The sequence below is a fragment of the Parus major genome, chromosome 3 (assembly GCF_001522545.3).
Source record: "Parus major isolate Abel chromosome 3, Parus_major1.1, whole genome shotgun sequence".
Lineage (NCBI taxonomy): Eukaryota > Metazoa > Chordata > Aves > Passeriformes > Paridae > Parus > Parus major.
The window spans coordinates 17,316,982-17,338,966 of record NC_031770.1 but is presented as its reverse complement, the minus strand read 5'-3'; the positions used below and the strand labels follow the sequence as shown (position 1 = coordinate 17,338,966).

The window sequence follows — 21,985 nt, the reverse complement described above, 5'->3', positions numbered from 1 at the left end:
TATTTTCCATCTTCTCTACATAGATATGCTTTTTTTTTTTGATTAAAACTCTAGAATCATACAAAACTTTTGGAACATAGTTCAGAGCTCCTTGTTGTTGCTTCTATGTACAGTCTAATTATATCTATTGTAAATTTTGACTTTGTAGCTAAAGCACTGACATTGATTTCTGTAGTTGAAGCTCTGCAAATGATTTCTGGAAATGGTCTGCTGTTGTTTTGCTCTCTTTGCCAGGAGAAGTAACTTTAGCTTAAAAGCAAAGCAAAAGCTGTTTCTGAGGGTCTGAAGAATCCTGGTTTTCCCAGCCTTTGCAGTCTTTCCCAGCTCCCTCACCCCATAGCTGTCGCTGGTGGGTCCTTTCTTGTGCCGGCTTGGCAATGCTGGTTGCCAGTGCCCATCTGTACGTGAGCTGTGCTGCTGGCACGGTGACATCTGGAAACTCCCTGTCACAGGAATTGCGGTTCCCCAGCCAGCCTGCGACACAGGAAATGAACTCATGGAGTCTCAGGTTCAGGACAGGACAGCTTCACAGCCTCGCAGGCTTTGGAGAGGGATGGCAGGGACAGCTGGCTCTCAGAACACTTGGAGGAGGGGAAATTTCCCCTCTACAAACCTCTTCTGCTTCATAATTGTCTGCCAACTACTGCCTCATGGAACAAGGACTTAGATTGCTGAAGATCTACTTGTTAATGGGGTGACACTAGTTGAGAAAATGGGTATTTATAGACAGTGCAGAAAACAAACTGACCATAATGGAATTTCTCAAAAATAGGAGCTGTGTGATACCAATTCTCAAAGTGAAATGGCTGTATTAAAAAATATATTAGGTAAACTTGCTTGTTGATGAAATAAGATTTTGAGACTTCCTGAAGCTGAAATGCACAAATTTAATATACTTGAAATATCTGAGTACAAAAAGGAAAGCACAGGAATGGCTTGTTCTGGGTAGTGCCTGTATTTTGTATAGAGAAAGCTTTCCAGGGAAGAGGTAGGGGTTAACAGCTGAAATGGAAAAGGAAAAATTAAAGTATTGAGAGAAACCAAGCACCACATACGATAGCATTGGAGTAAGAGCTGGAGAATTTGAAAAATCTCCTGCTGAGAGCCAAAATGGAGATCAACAACCATAAAACATTAAAAAGTAGTTTGACTTTCTAAAGACCACTGCAGTGATAGATAAGTAGACATCTCCCATGAAATCCAGTATCAAACACCAGGCACCACTTGTTACTTCTCTCAGCACTGAGAAAAAGCAAAGATACAAAGAATTCTGGTAATGTGAAGGAGGAGCAAACCCTCCTTTAGAGTAACTGTGCACTGGCTGGCACAGCAGACAAAGCCTGGAGAGGATTTAACTGAGTTTGCAGACTGTAAGATTATTGGCCACATTGGGAAACTTCAGCGTCTTAAAGGACTGCAAGGCCATTACAGTATTTCATGTAGAAGGAGCCTTACCGTGTAGTGCTGGGATTGTTAAATGTTGTTTATTGTAGAAATGCACTGCTTCTGGAATCCAGCTGGTTTAGATGAATTTTAACCTGAAAAGACATTTTTGTTACTTCGGACATCATGTTCATCTCAGAATCTTTGCTTTTTGTGTAGCTAGCAGGTCTGCAAAGTCCATAAAGCCTGGGCTGATTCAGCTGGCTGAGTGGTGCAGTGCTGACTACAGCTGAGAAGCTTTAGATAACTTTGAAATATAATTTGAATTTTGTCCTGCCTTAAATGAAAAGTCTAAAGTCTTACAACAGTTCAGTTTTGGTTTTGTGCAATTTACAGATTTTGGATATTTTTTTTTCTTATATGGTTAAAACAGCCCTCAACACTTGGCTGTTCTATGTTGTCTCCTAAAAATCTATTAATTATCTGTACTAATATACTAGGTTATAAATTTCCACTATGTCATTCCCTTTTGGATTTGCACTTTTATCATTCCCAATTGCAGTCATTATGAGTCCAGATGGGATTTGTTGATCCAATGTTTTTTTAAGTCTGGTTGGGGTGTTTTTGTTGTTTGTTGTTTTTTTTTTTTCTTTTTAAAAACTTAAATTGAGGAAAACTTCTTTCAGTTGAAGCCAAAGGAACAGGTGAACTTAATTCAAGTTTTAAAAGAACATGCTAGTCATGGAGCACCAAATCCCACATAGCTTGTGTGGTACAGCATTACTTTATCTCCTGGAGGGCTTGCAAGGCGAATGGCAGCTGTTTGTTGGGTGAGGTGTGTTCACTGCTAGCTCCACAAATAATAGATGGATTACTCCATAAAACTGTCATAAGGAACGTCGCTGCTGCAGACCATGGTACATTCCAGATATGATACTCTTCAAAGAGTTGTTTTGAACTGCATGGCTAAAGTGCTTTCTGAGCAGTTACTGCTATCCAGAGTGCAGTAATTAAAGACAATTCTGGTTTTCTTTCCTTAGCAGTCCAGCTGGCATAATTTCTAAACAGATGATGAGATTTAAAATACCTTGTGTCCAGCTAGAGATGTGGGATGTATTAAACATGTAGATTAACACTTTTTCTAGTTGTATTTAATCTTATATTAAGTAGGGCTGCCTGCATTAGAACTTGTATTTTCTACGGCCTCATTATTCTGAATACCTGTCCACTGCTTCAAAGCTTTCAGGTGTAAATTTTCACAAGTCTGAAAACCCCACTACTGGAGAATGCCAGATCCTAAAGCAATCTGAGAAGTGCAGCAAAAATAAACTTCAACATGGAAAGAATTCAGAATTCTTAAAGACTAAATTTTCAAAGATTCTTATTTTTAGATTTTCCATGCCCATGTCATATTAAAAAGCTCAACTATGCTTTTACTTGTCACATCTTAATTGGCTTATTTATTCATCCGCTAAAGACTCTCAGATAACTATTTCATTGGGCCATTGTTGCACCTCTCTAAGTTCCCAATCACTGCAATTATGGCAGAGAAGACAAAATACAGTGGAGAGTTAAGAATATAATCCAAGAATATATTTCGGTGTGACAGCTGCAGGTGAAATTTTGCTGTCGGTGGGTTTGCAGTCACTTCTGTAGAGAGGGACACAAATGAAGTACCATAGTACAGAATCTTTAATCACCTCAAACATGAGTGAAACAAAACTCAGATTGCATTAGCCTGGTCAAATTCAATGACTCAAAACAGAAAAGTTACCAAACCAAATGAAAATGTACAGCCCAGCTCCATTAGCCTGGTCAAATTCAATGACTCAAAACAGAAAAGTTACCAAACCAAATGAAAATGTACAGCCCAGCTCATATGGTAGTGAATTGGTTTGAGTCCCAGTTGTTCGTACTCTTGCTTTAATGTGTCATTGAAAGAACTTCAAGGCAAGCAGGTGCTTCCATTGCCTCTCTAAAAGACTCCATAAAAATGGACAGAACTCAAGAGTTCCTCAAGGCTTAGGAAAAAAAGAAAGAATTAACTCTATCTGTTAAAATTTTAATGTTTGAAATGGTTCATGAATTGCTCGTTCAATAGGAGAACAAAGGCAGAAATATAGGTTGTGGTACTGATGACATGATGATGGAGTACTTTTTGTCAAATTCAGTAGTTCTAAAATGTTTCTGAACAAAAGGTACACAGGTAGATAGTACATCTGTGGAAAATAAAGCATTTCTCTTTGATCATATTAAATGGAGGCTGCTGAGCTGTCTGGACAAAAGTTACAATTCCCATTCCAAGGGGCACAGATCCACTGAAGGGCCAAGCCCGTGTGTCTGTGCCGGGATTGCCCGTCTGCTGCGGGCACGAGTTTGGGCATCTGTGTTTGGCACGTGTGTGCCTGGCACAGAGATGTGTGGTTTCCTTCATGAAGTGATTGAAAACAGCCACTAAAAATTAATGTTGTACATGTCCTGGGTTTGAAGTGAAGGGATGTGGGTCAGTCATCCTGAAATATCAGATATTTGCAGTCTCTCTCCCTTCTGTTCAGTTATTACAGTAGACAGTAACTTTGATCAGTGTACAGCAGTTTCAGGTGATAATGAGGATGGGCCCAACTAGCTTAGAAACAAATGGAACAGCATCACCATGCAGCCTATCTCTTATGTGAGTGAATGTAAAAATAAATAGCCAGAAATTCCTAAAATGCTGCCAGACACCTGGAGAGGAGCTTTCTCTGCCTCAATGTCCAGCTCTCGCTGTGTCCACAGAGGTTTGGTGTTGCCTGCAGTGTGAGAGAAAACCAGACTGCTGAAACACAGTGGAATTTCACATAACTAATATGTCTTTTCAGACCAAACTGAAGTTTATCCAGTCCCTTGAATTTGCTCTCTGTGCTCAGCAGAAAGTCCTCCTTGGGCTTGACTTGCCTGGGCCAGGGGAGGGGGTACCCGGCAGGAATGTGTGGAATTGAAGGCTGGAACAATTTGCTTGTCAGGCAGCATATTCTCCTGTTCTGAGCAGTTATCTGAATGAAAGTGATTTCCCAGGGCATCTGGCTCTGCACATGATCTAGAACAAATAGCAGAGGATTAATTTTTGTTTCAGAAGTGGAGGATTTAGCTCTGTCTCAGAGAGATGCTACGCGGGGGGCTGCCAGGGGGAGCATTCCAGTCGGCAAAGCACTTTCTGCTCAGAATTAGCATTCAGGCAATTAAATAGTTCAGCTGGCTGGACAGGCTTAGCTCTCTGAGCACTCAGCAGAGGTACCAGGGAAAAAAATGAGAGTTAGAAACTTCCTTGATTATCTGCCTTAATCTATGTATGTTGTCTCTCTCTGCAAAGTTCAGTGTCTGTAATTCAAGCCTTGCAATTTGCACTTGTAATGCTGTTAATTAAATTCAGCATTAAAAAGTCAAAGCAGTAATAATTAACTGATTCTGTTTTTTCAACAAGTGTTGATTTATTCTTTTAAGTAGTACATAATTAGTATTTTTTCTTCCTCTTTCTCCTCCTCCCTCCCCCAGGCCCACGTAAATTGGGTAGCAAACTCTTATCAGTGTGGTATTTGACCTTTCATGTTGTTTATCAAAATAATGATCTTCAACTTACCTTTTCATCTAATTAAAACAAAGTTATAGTTAAGATGGGTAAAATTGGCAGCTGTGAGCACCTCACACAAGTTTTGATCTTGAGCTGTGGTCACTTCTAAAATGCTAGTAGTTCTCATTTACCTACGTATTGCTTGGAAAACCTTTTAATATCCTTTATTTACAAGACAGTACATTATGTACTGCCTTTAGAATACATGTCACTGAGAAACAAGAGCTTCTCAATCAGCAGTAATTCAATCCTGGGATTATTTTTTTGTCAGCTTGGGAAAAGCATGTGGTTGTGTTCTGTCTTATCAGTATTTGTAACAGTTCATTTTGAGCTTCTGCTAAAGATCTAGTCTACTATTCAGAAAATTTGATATGTCTGCTGAAATGGCTTGATTTATTCAAATGAGGCATCTCAAAATTTCTTTATAAACATGAATATGCCTTGTTTTTAGTAGAAATTGGAAAGGAGGTTACTGAAACCTGCATATTATTGGTTATTAAATAATCTCTTTTGTGTGGGCTTGTCTCCTGCAGGTTTTCAAAGCACACAGGTAAATTGCAGTGCAAGGTGTGGATGGTGACACCGTTTATACCAAAATCTGTTTTTATAAATAGTGTCACTAGCTTAGTTTTGTGCACAATGATCTTGTTCTGTGCATGTCAGCCATTACTTGTTAGCTGTGACATAGACACTGTCAAATCTCTATTCATTTGACTTATAATTTGGTTTAATCACTGAAAACTGACATAACTTCATTCTTAACATTTTGTTTAACAAAATTAAGTAATTTAAAACATTCCTGGCAGTGCATGTGACTCCTTTCTATTTCCGTTTTGAAAGGTGGAGCTCAGAGCAGAGTTTTACTTATGTTAATCTAGTTATTTTTGAGCATCTGAAAACACTGTAGCTCTCTAAACTATGATTTATTTGTTTCTTCAGGAACATCACGTGTCCACTGAGAACTTGGAGCATGGCTATGAGCAACGCCAGTGACTCTGTGGTCCTGAGCAATGGCAGCATCTTGTCAAATGCTGCTGGCCCAGGGGTTGTTGCAGCGAATGACGGAGACATCACGGTCCAGCAGCTCCCATCCAAGGAAACACCAAGAACAAAACCAAGTCCAAATGGCTGCCTGCAACTAAATGGTACAATCAAACCATCCTTTCTGCCTTTAGACAACCAAAGAACTCAGCAGATGTTGTCGCAATGCTGCCACCCTTGTCCATACCATCATTCTTTAAGTAGCCATAATAGCAAGCAAGAATGTCATTCAGTGGTTGGCAGCTCAGCACCATCTCCTATGACCTCGTGCTGCATGCAGCCACACACTGAGTACTCAGCCTCTATTTGCCAAAAACACACCCCTGTCTATCAGCCTGCCTGCTGTCTTCAGCCCTCCCCATCCTTCTGCCTTCACCATCAGTGGCCTGACCATTTCCAGCATCAGCCTGTGCAGCAACACATAGCCAGGATAAGGTAAGCAGGTTGCATTGTTTCTTAGTTCTCAGGATGGGTAATCTACAGAACTATTTTGTTTTCTTACAAAAGTACATCTGAAAGGAAAGAAACCAAATTTCTTTCCCAATGATTTTACAGATCAATTTTTGATGCATTACCAAGTTGTTATTTCCAGAAGAAACCAAGTCAGGAGATTTGTTTTGCTGGGATCCATGAATATTCCTGAGTTGAATTAGTTCTTTCTTGGGAGAAAAAAAAGGCTGTTTTCTTTTCTTCTTGGGGATTGTTTGGAAGCTCGTTAGCTCTTTTAGAAGGCACAGGGTACACCTCTATTGTGTAAAACAAACCAGTATAGAGATAGCTAAATATATGCTGAAAGATCTGGAGTGTCTGTACAGTCCAATCAAAACACATATTTCCTTAAAAAAGATGCATTGAAAAATACTTTCAACAGATCTATTCTCAAATGTACAGGGTGTTTTTTCTTTGTCAGGCCAGCTGGTTCAGTGGGTTGCCCTTATGTCATCTTCCAGCCTCCCGATCCTGGACAAAATCAGTCAATCTAAGAAGCAATTTCTAAAAACCAAGTTCCCCATTGAAGGAAGGCAGTTTGAAGCTTTAAAGCATGGTTATTATTTTTTCTGGGTTGCAGTTGGGCTAAAAGGGGTGAATTTTCATGGGAGCATTTAAAACTACCTTTTCTCCCTGTTCTCTAACATCTGCAACTTCATTCAAGAATTTGGAGCTATAAGTGTTTCTCAGTCAGTTACAAAGATTTTGTCTCAATGAAATATATGAACTAATTTTAAACTCCTAAAAATATCAGACTGGGAAAACATGTAATGTGGAAAAAACTCAAAGTGAATAAAGCTTTATTTCTCCTAAGGTAGAAGCAGATGAAAATAGGGATGATAATGCAGAGTGCAAATCAGCTTTCTCGTGCCAGTTATTCTGCTTACAAATGGAAAAAATCTTAGTTGTCAGAACTGCTTACAATCAGAGATCCTTTTTCCACTCCATACTTGTTTAAATGTCAAGCAAAGATGTTGTATAATTTTGTATGCAAAGGTATGCAGGAAGTTGAACTATTGTAGGATCAGTCATACTTTTCAAACTGTTGGAATGGTTGCACTGATTTCACTCTTTTTCTCCTTGTGCAACAAGGCTGTAAGACTTCATCTGTATTCCATAGTCATGAGGAAGGGAACCATCCATAGTCTGCATTTCTGGTTTTAGTCTAGAAATAATAACAGTGAAAATTTCTTCTGGATATGATAAAACAGTGTTTTTTGTCGCACTTCACAGATACAAAAATTGTTTGAACTGCTCTGATTTGGCTCTTGAGCCAAGACACTGGTTTTTCATCTTGCACTTCCTTGCCATAACATACACTTGTACAAAAATGTTCAGAAATTATGAATAATGATTTATGATAAATGGTTTGTTTTACTGCAAGCAGTCAAAACAATAATTCAGTCCAGCCTTTAAAGCTTCTATAGTTATTTAATCTATCTGTTAGCATACCCTGCATATCCATATCAAATGATTACTGGACTGCTTCCACTCCCTTTTACTCCATTAACTACCCGTGGCTGCATTAATTGACAGTGTATAATGATCTATCACTTAGCATGGAACCAAAGACTTCTTTTCCCTCTTTATACTCAACAAGGTGTGTCTAAATACCATAGTCTCTCATTGCATTGTGAAGTTATCACCCAGAGAGGCCACTGTCAATGTAGATGTGTTGGGAGGTGAGAAGAACTGGGAGCAACTGGATGCAGCATTGCAGGTGGATGGATGTGCACTGAGGAAGAAGCAAACTGCCTCATATGTAACTACCTGGCAGTGCCAAAAAGCAGAGGTGATAAATGTGTATTCATTTTTTATGTGCTGGGGTAACTTCCTGTAAACAGAAGAATAATGCTTATGTGTGTGATATTTTAATGTGATCATTGTTCCACACTTGTAATTTTATTGCAGTTTGAGCTTGTAATCTGCACAGCAGCTTCTTCTCCAGGTATTTTTATTACAGGGTTGGTTGGAAATCACCCCAGCTTTATAAAATGTGCATATTTTAACAGGGTTATTCAAAACACAAGTTCTCATACAATACATTAGTTAAATTCAGTGTGTAGTCAAATTACACTTCAATTAGCTTCTTTCTATTTTTTAAAAATGCATTCAAATATTGTTATAATTTTAGAAAGGGGGAAATGATGTGATTAAGTAGAAGAGGATGAGCAGTCTTTGCAGACTGTATCACTGATGCTTACAGCTCTGGGCAGGTAACCAATTGTTTCAGCACAACAGGTTTTGTCAGATTTTGAAGCCCAAGGCTTAACATTTGTCAGTGACCTAATATTAAAGGAATGTAGCTCTGGTATATCATTGCAGATTGGAGTGAGTAAAGACAGATTGAAATAATGCCACACTTGTCCTATCCTCTTAAAGCTGGCTGGATCTGGAATTTTGTAATAGGTTCAGCTTTGAAGTTTGACTAAATTACATGGAAACATCATCTATTCACCATATTTTGAGAGTCTGGACAACTGTTAGTTTTTTTAGGTTGGTGAAAAAGTTCTGTATCATAAAAGAAAATAGTTTTAGTGGTTGGTGTTTTGCAGCATGATTGTGGTAAAAAATTCTGTTGTAAAAGTAGGTAAAAGAGGCCAAATATTTGGCCGTAATGATTCTGATGATTTTTAGATGTTTTTCTGAGGTTGGAAGATCTTGAGTATCAAGTTTCTTTTGTTATTTTGTGCACATATTTAAGAAGTGGCTCATGTAAACATGATCATACCTCTTTTTTCAGTGGCCATAATATCTTGACCACACAAACACTCCCTGGGAAATTCTAACCACCTCTCCATATCAGAATGCAGTTGTCTGGGGATTTGATTTGCTTTCTAACCATTCTTAATTTTACCTCTGTAGGAGCATGGCAGATTTAATTCTCTTCAGTACTGTTGGATGGTTTTTTTCCCCCTACCCTGCCCCTTTGGAGAACTCATGCTGAAGTATCCCTTTTTGTTTGAATGCTCTTACCTGTCTCAAGAAACCTGGGAGCTTAGACACACTGGAAGATACGTAGTTACTGCCCCTCCTTTTCTGCCATCTGCTTCTGTAGTCATCAGCAGCCTTCACCAGAGTGGAGTAGAAATGGGGAAAACCAACTAAGTCAGGCTGTGAAAGAACCCTGAAGATTGATGCCTAACCACTGGAAGCACCGAGTTAGGAGTCCCTAGGGAAAAGTAAAACTGTGCAGCCCAGTATCATACTTAGTGGGATGAAAGGAGGATAAAATAAATAGTGAACAGTTGCATAGTTCTCTAGAAGAACTAAATACTACCGTTCAAAAAAGCCAGAACACTCTTACAGTCTTTCCTGGTATTTTTCGAAACCTCTTCTTATAGCAATGTGTATGCATGTAAATAGGAGTGCAAGAGGAAGGATGTGCAGAGATCATTCAGGAAGTCATCTCAGGATTGTTGAAGGCATGGAATAACAGTGGTAGTATCTCTGGTACCAAATTGGATTGCTTCCCTCAGGCATGTATTGGAAGTTTTTAATGGGAAAACACCAGTTAAAAACTACCTGTACACTTGCTAATCTTGATGCCAACTCTGTTGGAATCTCTCTGGTGATACAATTTAGAAAACTTATGTCTGTGGACTCAGAGACAAAAGGTAAGGCAGAAGAGATCAGGAAGCTGTGAAGGAACTGCTGGTGCTGCTGCTAAGGAAGATGCTCCAGGCTGCCAGTATGTGCAGTGCTTGAGCTTTTGCAGTGTCCAGCCAATAAATTCAAGTAAGCACTCTTGGCTCAGGGTGAACCTGCTTTGTGTCACCCACTGTTATTTACTTTTTTAGACTATACTGTTAATACTTTTGACTAAAGCAGACAAGTAAGGAAAACTGTTCTGAAAAGCATCTGAATTATCTGTGGTTAAAAAAAAAAAAGCTGAAAGGATATATGGGATGATCTCTCCACAGTCATGCAGTCATCTCAAGCTGGAACAGGAAAATAAAATCTGTTTAAAGCCCTACAGAATCCTTACTTTGGCTAAAATTTTAGAATTGTGCCTCATCCCACCAGCTTACTTTGGAGGTTTTAGCTCCCAAAGCTAAGTTAGTTTAAATTGCTAGATTCAAAGTTTTTGCTTGCTAGGCCAGTTATTATTCTAAAGAAGGCAAAAAACAGTGTTGGGAAACTGGTAAAACATCCAGACTTACTGTACATCTTGTTTTCAGTTAGATTTAAACCTTCTTTTGAAGTGTTTTGGCATTGCAGATTTATGTGGCTGTTCTGGGATTCTGGGTTCTGCTGTGTCTCAGAGTTCTGAGCCACACACTGTTCAAACAGTACTGCAGATATACATGAATACTTATACTTTATTTAATACTTTAAAACAAAGCTCTACAGAAATGAAAACGCTGAGAAGTAAGGATAGAACACTACAGTTTCCTCTTACCCATTTTAAATTTTTCCTTCTAATTATTTGGCATAAAGATTAGAAACAGAAAAAAAAAACCAGAAAAAACCCTAAAATCTCCTGTTTTTTCAAAAAGCAAGGGAATATTTGCCAAATACCAATCTTAATAACAAGACTTTGTTATGAAACAGTTGCCTGCTTGATTCTAGGAAAAGGAAAATTGTTATCTAGTGCATTCTGCATGGCTTGCAGAGCTGATTTTGTGTATACACTTGTATAAAATATTTTCAAATATCTTCATTTCAGCAACATGAACTGTTCATAAAAAATTTTCCACAAAGCTTTTTTAACAACCTATCCTATTTTGAAAGTTGTTAGCTTCTGCTTTTTTTCTTTGACGCATTAAATGATATTTTCGTTTTCTTTTTATCTGAATTGTATACTAATGTCTTAAGTACAAAATACATATGTATATAATGATTTAAAAATTAATAAAAGAGCCTTTCTGCCTTCCCCTAGGAAGATTAAAAATAGGAACCTTTAAGAAGAAACCTTTAAGTCAGCTTTCTGGAAGTGGGATTTCTGAAATGTTTTATCAGTCTTTAGTAACTAAAAGGCAAAAGCTGTTACTGTCATTTCATTTAGTGTTCAGGATGTTGAAAATCTTCTGGTTCATGCTGTAGATCAGGAGGTCCTGAAACAATACGGATTCTGGCTCTATTCTCATTTAAGCCATTTATTCTATGTCTAAATAGGAGTTCTCCTCTTCTTGTTATGAAGCATTAACAGCTCAGTGGCTGGGGTTTTGATGTAGCTGAGAAAAGGAAAAGGAATGTGAAGCCATCTCATGCATCCATCTGAGTCCAAATGTGGGATTCTCTGTTGTGCACGTGTGGAGAAGTAGGGTTTCCCTGTGACCAAATAAACTGGTTCTTTTTCTTTCTTTGTAATAATTTTTCATTTCAATTTCAGTCTAATTTGAGCTGTGCTTCTTCATTTTCACATGGTTTTATTTTAGTCTTACATGATCTCTGAGTGTGATACCTTAAGAGTTTTATTCTGGTTTTATTAATTCATTTGCTCTTCCCATGATAAATATTGTGCATTGTTGGCTGTGCAAATAACTTGCAGCACTTTCTGGAGCTGAAAGTAAAGGGCTGTATCACAGAGACCAGTATACAAATAAAAATGCCATTTATAATTTGGTTGCTGACCAAATTAAAAATAGCATGGCTAAGGAAGTGCACTTCAAAACCCCTGTCATTCTGGGCTGTCCAAGGGATTTTTGCAGGCTTTTTAATTGTATTCATTAAATGTTAGTGTTTGTCTGGACTTCAAGTTGTTTGGTATCAAGCATTTTTGCCATAGGAAGGTGGTGCTTGGAAGGTTCGTGCTTTGGTCTGAGTGCAGCTGAGTACCAGCCTGGCTGTATTTTGCCTTGCAAGTTCTACTCCTTAGGGAATTCAGGTCCTGTGTGTGCTTGAAGATGAATTTCCCGTGCCCTGTATCCCTCACCTTTCCCTGAACAACAGAAGAGCTCACTCATAACTTACAATCTGCTGAGCCTTTGAACTGCTGTCTTTAGAAGATGTAAAGCTGATAATGGGAGGGAGACCATAAAAAACATGGCTCCTTTCTTTTGTACTAAATTGACTGGAAAACCAGCATCAGCTGTATTCCTTCTGGAATTGGTGTGGGGTTTGAGATGACTTTTAAAACTGAGCATTTATGTACACTTAGGAAAAAACCCCCAACATCCAAAATGATGTCAGTTTGTTGGAATGCTTTGACGATGTATAGTTGTTTTCATGTACATCTAATTTAGTAGGAGGCTGTACTAAAGTTCAGTTGTGAATAAGACAACACCAGACAACAAAGAACAACAGCCTAAACTGTGCATGGCCAATGACCTGATTTTAATCACTCTTAAAGAGATGAGTGTTGAAATATTTACATATTCCTACTTAGAAGTTTTGAGTCTTCCTTCTGATGGGGGAAAGTGCAGCATGACCAACATCACCTTTAGAAAGCTCTTTATGAGTTACCATCATTGTCTCTAACTCCTTCCAAAATCACTTGTTCTTCCTCTCTGATATTTCAGTGTTGTCTTCTTCTCCTAGTGAATAAAACTGATGTGCATGCTTTTAAGTGGTCAGTGGTGCTTGAACAGCAAAACAAAACACAACCCTAAGCACACTGCACAAGGGAAATACAGAGGGTACCTGGTCAATTTGGCATTGATTTTGCTACACAAAAATTGCAGTGAGGTTCTACTGAATAAAGCCTGGATTATCAATACAAAATAGAAATGAGATGATACCACTGACATATCAGTGAAAGTAAGGGAAGTTACAGGTAGAAATCCTGAGGATATTTCAGAGAACTTAGCCTGACTATTTGCAAATTAGTGTGTATTTTGGTTCTTTTCTAGTAAAATCGTAAACAGATTTATGTACTGGACTGGAAAAGCTTATTTGCATCACTTCTGCCACTTTTCCCATATTTTCTAGCATTTTAATGAGATACCTTGCCTCAAAATTCTTACGTTATATTTCCAGTTTGTAGGATGTTTAGTTTGTTCTGTCAAATCAACTTTTGCAAACGATTTGCTGAACACCTTTGATTATGTTAAATCTGTTCTATAGTCTGTTCAATCCTAGAGCGCTTTTTTGGAATCTTAGCTACAATACTGGGTACCTGAAATGTTAGTGAATTTTTTTTTTGCTTGCTTGTTACTGAGCATACAAAATAAATTTCATGTCAGGAGATCCAGAAGATAATGTTGCATTATATATATACAAGTTTTTGTTAGCACTCACAAAAGCTAAAGTGCCTTCTTTGTGTAAGTACATATTAAATCCTTTAAAATATATTAATTGTGTTGAATACACATTTGTTTTTTTACTTAAAAGTTACTGCATTTTAAATGACTAAATTCACAGATACTGGAACAGGAGTTCGACACTGAAGAGAAATCCTTGACTAAATTTAGAACAAAGATCTTAAGTAACAGTATTTTCATTTGCTGCTAGAGATTAAATATGCAAAAAGATAAAAACTATTGTTTGTCCCCATAGTTAGGTGAATAATTTGGAGAAATTTAAAGTGCTTTTAGTCTATCTTTATAAAGACTCTCTGGTCAAAGGAGGTTTTCTGAGAGCGAAACTGAACCCCCTGGTGTCTTCCAGTCACAAAGTCTTATATCTGCACAGGAAGGAAGACTGGAGCATGAGTTGTGTTTGAGGTGTGATTTATGACACTCCAAGTCTCCCTACTCTAGAGCCAAACTTCCATTGCTTAATGTCAGTCATTAATGCCCATAAGAACATGCACTTCACGCTGTGTGGGGAGATACCATCATAAAAATAGGCACTCTTGGACATTTTCATTCTCACTGGTATCATGAGATGGGGTTTTTCTTCTGTGTATGTTGTGATTCCTTGGGTTATGTTAATTTCCTGCCTGTCAGAGAAATACAAGATGTGGCCGTGACCTTGCATTGCTCCATTCAACTGGGAAGTGTAATAAAAACAGCTTTGAAATAAAATATTTCTAAGGAAGGGACTTTTTGCCAGTAAAAATGTTTTAAACTACTTTAGTCATCATTTAAATCCCAGAACATATCTATTAATTTCACTGTAATTACCAAGAAAAGAGAAAAGACTAATGGTTTTAGACTTGTGAAGGATCTTGAAATAATATTAGTCTGCTCCAAATTAGTTGTTGGCTTGTTTTCAAATAATGATTCATGGTGGTATTTTACTTAGCTTTTTTTTTATTCTCTTTAATAGTTCAGAACTTTTGTTTAATTTGCCAGGCAGTGCTGTATGTGGTCCTGCCATCAGTGCTTCAAAAGTTTAAGGAATATATATATAGCTTCAATTAAAGCTTTTGAAGAAGTGTATACTTTAAATTGTGTATAAACTTTGCCATTTAAAGCAGGGAGAATCCAGTTGAAGTATGCTTGATGGCAATCTTCTTATTGACAGTTTTGGAGCAGTGTTTAAAAGTGGCTACACTCATTGGAGAAAAGTTCAGGGAAAGAAGAATACTAGAAAAGTGTTTGGAGGGTCTGTATGACTTAGCTCCTTCATATGCTCTCAGATTTTCCTACAGAGAAGATGATTTAATTCCTTTTCAAGACAAGTGAAGTAGATGCTATAAAGGAAAAGAGCCAGCTCTCCTAGTGGTTGATAATATTTAGTCAGTTGTTGAAGATGAAAGAGGAAAGGCATTAGAAGTCAGACTTGCAAAAAATGGGTTTCTAAGGAACCTTAAACCAAAGATTTGGTCAGTAAATCCTGGGTTCTTATGTGGATACTATCCCTATGGAGCAGTGAGGATAAGGAGAGGGGGGAAAACCCTAAAATCCCCCCAGCCTTGGAGATGGTTGTAATAGGATTGTTTTATGTTTCAAATCACCTGTATGTTATAAATTTATAGAAGTTTTTATTTTAGCATATAGTGAATTATACAGGGTTAGACTAAAATAGAAATTGAACTCAAATCCAGTTTCAGTTGGAAGGGACCTGCAAAGATCACCTGACCCAACTGCATGACCCATTCAGGGCTGACCCAGTTAAAGCATCTTGTTAAGGGCATTGTCTGAACGCCTCTTGAACACTGACAGGATTGGGACATCAACACCCTCCTGAGAAGGTGTGGTGAGGTGTTTGACCACCTTCTAGATAAAGAAGTGTCCAGTCTAAATGTCCCCTGGCTCAGCTTTGAACCATTCCCATATATCCTAGCACTGTATGCCAGGGAGAAAAGATCGCCTCTCCACTTCCCTGTCTCAAGAAGCTGTAGAGAGCAATGAGGTCACTGCTTAGCTTCCTTTGCTCCAAATTAGACAAGCCCAAAGTTCTCAACCCATCTTCCTAGGACGTCTCTCTCAGTACTGTTACTAAACTTCCAGATGAAAACACACACATTTAGGATGTTAATAGGATTGTGTTGACCTTTTCCCATCTCTGGTGCCTTGATAGAAACATATTTCCCTGTTGTACTCTGGCATGAGCCAGAAGTTTGTCCATGGCTGATGTCAAAACTCCCTGTTACTTTTTCAGAGTAAGTTAGTAAAGGTTAATACTGATTTCATAGCAGAAAGGAAGTGAGTGAAATGCTGGCTTAGTTAGGTATATAGGGTTTGCCCCACTCTATAGGGTTTTATCCAGTGGGCATGATGTAGGTCAGTAAAGCTTACACTTTTATGCTAAATTTAAATCAGGCAGAGCAAGAATCACTCAATGATTTTATTGTTGACACCTTCCTTACAATTGCTTTACTCACAGAAATGCACTCTTGTTTGCTCCTGTTTGCTGTGAAAATAGAGCAGATGCTCAGTTGGAATTGAAGAGGTACATAAGAACACATGAAAAGCAGATAAGAACTTCTACAAAGCTTGATGTCTCAACTGTAGAAATGTGAATTGACATTTGTAATACAGTTGCCAAATAGCATATCAATTTTTGGTCTGCTAAGTTGCATTTTGCTTAATTTTAAGGAAAAGAATAGTCATATGTACAACATTAAGAAAAGCTGCAACATTGACATTTCACACATTTTAATGGGATGAAGTAGCAGTTAGTTTCAGATCATTTCACCCAGATAATCTAGACACTGAAAAATATAAAATCCTTTTGGATTATTCCTTGATATTTTATGTGGGGAATAAACCTGTGAAAATTGGTTGCATTCTTCGTGGGTTTAATAAAACCTTAAAAAAGCAACTTAGCAGAAAACTGAATTCTCTATCTCCTTTACAATGTCACAATGGGTTGCCCTGCCTTGTTCCTTAGAGATGTAAACAAAGTTAAATGCAGACAAATGCAATGAACACCACATGTTTAAAAAACGTCTAGATAGAGAATAATGGAAAACTGCTCATGATAGCAAAAAAATTAAATTGGGAAGCTTATAAAAACTTTTTTGGCAACTTAATCTGTTGGATTTGTTGTCTGAGTGATTGTTAAAATGATAAAGCACATAGGTGTTATATCTGATATAACTGCAAAAGCTAGCTTGATATTTAGGAGCAATTCAGATTGTTCTCTTGGGTCAATGACATTCTGAAAACATAAAGATTTTCTTCCTCTGCAGGGATTTAGTTTGAATTGTATGTTCTGATGGAGAATGTACAATATGATGCATATCTCATTCTATCCTGCAGGGATTTAGCTTATCCAGGAGTATAATAAAGACAAAAAGGTATGTTTTATCACTTCTGGTAACCAGATCTACCAACAAAGGGAATAGTTTCCCTCTGGCAAAGTAAAGCATTGAGGTTAAACACCTCATAATCCTTGGACAGGAGAGTCTTTTTTTTTTTCAGTAAACACAGATATTTATTGCAACTTACCGTTTTTGACTCGAGTGAATCTTTCAAGTGAAAAGGAAGAGCAGAATGAATCTGTTGTCTTGTACAGGGCCAGGAGTTGGACTTCAGCAATCCTGATGTGTTCCTTCTATCTCAGGATATTCCGTGATTGTGTATTGTGTAAATCCTTTATGACAAATGTCAATCAGCTGTATATTTTTTTTCAAATTTTTGTGCAGCTCAGCACTAAAATTATGGGGCTGTATTTCATTGCTGGCAGAGCAGCTTCTGCTTCCCTTAGCTCCTGTCTCCCAGGAATGAAGCAGAGGAGAAGCACCCACACTGACAGTTTGGGGTTTATCCAATGCTGTTTGTTGTTTTGTTAAACTTAAAACCAGGGCACAACAATCTCAGGCAATGCTTTTGTGCTGCCTCATGCCAGGCTGGTAGGCATTAATTTCAGCTTAAACTCTAACTGGCTTGTTGTTCCTCCAAGGAAAAAAAGAGGAAAAGCCCTTCTGTATCCAAGTTCAGTCTCTACATCTGCACATAGTGAAATAGAAATTAATTGCAGCTAAGTAAAATTATATAAATCAGAAATGTTTAGCCAGGAAAATATCCAGAATTGTAATAGGAATTCTAGGAAGGTAATGTTTGGATAAGTTAGTACAAAGATACAATTTGGAATGTGTTGATGCTTTTTAACTGGCTCAAAAAAAACCCCAACAACCCAACAGATATTACTGTCAGTGTAAGCAGGAATGTTCCCATTTAAAATTGTATTAATACATCTTTCAACCTCTTTGGTTATTGATAGCTGCTCTTTTAACACATTTTTTAAATCATGGGTGCTTCACAACAGCTAGAAAACTCTTCAAAGTCTGTTTCAAAACACAGCCCATTTTCCTAATTTTCTATTTCATAGCTACATTCTGCAGGGTTTCTTGCACCCACTAGGGAAGCATTAATTCCTTGAGGTGAGGCCAAGGGCTTGCTTTCATTGATACCTTTCTCACCACTGAGGTTTGTGAAGAAAGCCTGAAAAAGAATGCCTTGGAATATCTAGATACTTTGTCCTCTGACACATTCAGGTTTATATTTCCCTGAAATGCATTAAATTAATGAAATACACTGCATTTGAAGTAAATCAGCCATAGTGTTTTATTATTAACTTCCATGCTGAGGAGCATGTTTTGAAATATTGCTTCATGCTGTGTGATGTCCAGGTGACATGAAGGTTATGAACTAGACTTAATAATACATAGGATTTCCAAAAGCTTGTTTTCCAGTGTGATGCTTGAAATTAAGACCAAACACTCCTCTCTGACCTACCCTATTAACTTCCATGAGAAAACTCATTCAGTGCTGTAATCCAAAGGAGAATGGCTTCCCTGGGAACTCAAAGTCAGGATGCTTCCATGTAGCACAGGGTGTTCCCCTCCAAGAAGCCCAGGCATTGGTCATTGTCTTTCTCAGACTGAAACATGTGTAAAGCAATCATATTTTTTATACCTGTGAAGTGCCCCAATTTGAGTAGCTTTGTATATAAAGGAACAAATATTTTCTACTACTTCACTATTCAAAATACTGGTAGAAACACTGAGGTTAAGTGCTTGTTTAGGCTGGAAAGGTGAATAATTAAAGGTGTGGCAGTCCTGTCCAAAGCTGACCAATCCTCCTGATACTTAGTTCTTTCCTGGAGTATATTTGCTAGTATATTATATATACTATCTATATCTATATATTTATTTTTATTTTTTTGCAGCCCTTTTTAAAGACACCATTCCTCCTTTCAGCCTGTTACACAGGAGGATGCTGGGCATCCAAAATATATTTCACTGAGAAACATCATGGGGTTTTGACCAGTCTATCTGTGTGATGTTCAGACAAAACTCACCACTAGGAAAGGACAGGATGAAGCAAAGCATGTGTTTAGCAGGGGCTGACACTCACAGTAAATGGTGCTAGAACAGAGCCTGTCCTTTTCTTCCTCTTTCCCCTCTTGGTGCAAAGTGTTTATTAGATTTTAATCTGACTGCAGTTCATGCAGTAACTTGGTTACTTGCTGGTCTTGTCACAAACAACTGTGATTGTCACTTTCTGCTATCAGACTTGTGAGAACTAAGTACAAAGGTAATTTAATACACAGATCAACTTGGCTTTTGTCCCAGCAAAAGAGTGTGGAATTCACCATTTCTTTCTCATGAAAACTGATGAGGACTCTTTTGTCCACACTTTTTTTTTTGGAGGCTGATGGTGTTATTTAAACTGGCTCAATGAAAGTATAATACTTCAAAAATTAGATACAGCAGCATTAATTAAGTGGGAAAGATCTGGTTTTGCCATGCATTTCTGTATTTTGGAGCATAACTAAAGAATTTTGGGGCATAGTTTTCAGGGATAACTTTTCCTATTGACCAATATAATAGAGTCATCACAACAGCTGCAAGGGATTGGTTACACTGCTGGAATTCACCCGGGTGTACCCAGGTTTTTTCAGTGCATGCTTTTCAAAACAAAACAGTTTGATAGCAGGTGTGACCTTTAACCCTCCCTAACTTTGAAGAACTTAATCATCATTATTTGTTCAGCACTGAAGATACTTTGCAGGTGGAAGAACAGAGGGAAATGTAGTTTGGTTTTGATGGGACAGGGGGAGGATAAAAAATGATTGTGTTGGTGTTTTTACCCACTTTGTATAAACCAAATTAGGCAAATTTAATTTTAAAGTAGCCTCCATACAGAAGAATGTAATTTCATCTTCTAATATAAACTGGAATTGTCATAGAAACCTTTATACAAATCAGCATAAATACAAAGCCTGTACTAAGCATTGTCATTGGGTGGCTCTGCTTGTGCCAAAGCGTTGTCTGATCCTATTACTCATGGCAGAGCCCATTATGGCACAGACAAAAACAAGTGAAATATATATGGAAATTCAGATCTTTACAAATGAAAGCTAGAAATTCATGTTTGTATCACCTTACTAACAGTAAATATGTCTGCTTATATTTCTCTCTCATCTGTAAACCCAGGAGTCTGTGCTGCAGTTTAAAAAATTGTTATTCTCAACACTATGGCTTTGCCCCCTTTTCCCTACAGTTGTGAAGCACATTCAGCATGTGCTCTGCCTTGGTGCAAGTTCATGAAAGGGACTGTCTGTTTAAGCATTTCTCTTCATCCAGAGTCCTGTTACTGCTCACTTCAGATTAAAGTTGAGTGAGTTTTGACTTCAGTACCTGGTTTCTGATCCTCCATTCTAGCCTGAGTTGGGAAAAGTTGGTTTTGTGGTTGAGGGTGTAGATCAGACAATGAGCAGTCCCCCAAGCCTGCCACAACTTCTCTTCAGCCTTGGGGAATTTACTGTTCAAAGTAATATCAGAACTCAGTTCAGTTTCTGTACATTCTGACTGCTGGTGAGTCTGTTGTAATGCTACCAGAAATTATTAGCATCAAGTGAAAAATTGTGTATATTTAGTACCTCTGGAAGTCAGATTTGTGTGCCTAGTCTGAGGGTTGGTGACTTCATAAATTTAATCTTTTGTGGCTGCATTAAGCAGAGAATCTTTGTCTATACCTTTCCTTAACCCTTGAGTTACTCTCCAAATGCAGATTGTTTTTCTCCAACTTCCTTATGGCTGAAAGTAGAAAATCTTACTACTGTGTAGTAGTGAACAACTCTTACTGCTTTGAAGAGCAGCAAATTTCATTTCTATGTAGTGGATTAAGTTTTTCTGAAAACCTGAGGAGTCTGAAGTTTGAATTGTTTATCTGTGCGTGAAAGCATACCAATCTATGCTTTGGCAACCTCAGTGTGATGTTACTAAGTGATCTATTTTATGCAAGTACCTGCTCCTTAAATCAGTGCTTTCTGTGCTTTTTCTAAGAAGTAATATTAAATGTGTCCTTGGTAAAACAAAATCATAACTTAACTGAAACCATTGTATGGTTACAACTTCGGGGTGATTTTATGTCACATTCTTGAAATGCAGATTCTTCATGAAGTGGTCCTTAAGTGAAATTTATGTGACTCTTACTGGTCCAGTAGCTAAGAAATTGAAGTACCTACTGAACAGTGTTAGAGAAGAATAGTTTTCACTTGGGTTTGCTATCTCCTCCTCAAAAGAATACACTTTATATTAGATTTTTAAGAAGTAATAAAAATTTGCATTAAAATATTTTGTAGAGGTATCCCATGTCATTCTACTTCCTGTATTATGGCAAGACAGAATTGGTGGCCAAAATAATTTTTTTTGTAATGGAATTACATAGGACAACTATGAAGTTTTGTGAATTACAGTAAGAACATGGTGTTGTGGTTGTCTGTTTCCATCCTGTCATGATTTTCAATAGTATTGAGTTTTTATCATGTTAGTTTATTTGGTTGCTTGTTGCAAACTGGAAAAGCCTCTGGAATAGTAATCCCAAAAATCAGCTGCATAAAAATCTACATTTGAAAACCCAGCTGTCTGTAGCTGTAATTATTCTCTGAACTACTTGTTTGCAAAGACTCAATTGAATATGATTGTGGGCCTTTCAAAATAATTCATATCCTAAAATATCTGATATTTATAATTTATTTGCTTACCCGTGTATGAGAATAATTAAACAAATTGGTGTGTGCATGCATATTTCATGCATTCTCAATTACTCTCTTTTTCTCTTCTTTCAGGCCAGCCAGACCATTTAAGTTACCAAAAAGGTAAGGTTCAGTGCTGTCACAACTGAGGATTGTGGAATTATAAAGGTGGTAGGTGAGGTGATGGCAAAACTGTTATTCCCC

The 21,985-nt window shown here is 37.7% G+C and overlaps 1 protein-coding gene across 3 annotated transcripts in view; it reads left to right on the top strand.

Annotated features, from left to right (window-relative positions):
• Positions 1 to 21,985, top strand: part of DISP1 (dispatched RND transporter family member 1) — an 86,524-nt gene that overhangs the window by 47,402 nt on the left and 17,137 nt on the right. For all 3 annotated transcript variants that reach the window (XM_015622539.3, XM_015622540.3, XM_015622541.3), the window contains 2 exons: positions 5,930 to 6,466; positions 21,875 to 21,904. In XM_015622539.3, the coding sequence (XP_015478025.2) occupies positions 5,930 to 6,466; positions 21,875 to 21,904 (567 nt within the window). The remainder of the gene's footprint in view (positions 1 to 5,929; positions 6,467 to 21,874; positions 21,905 to 21,985) is intronic.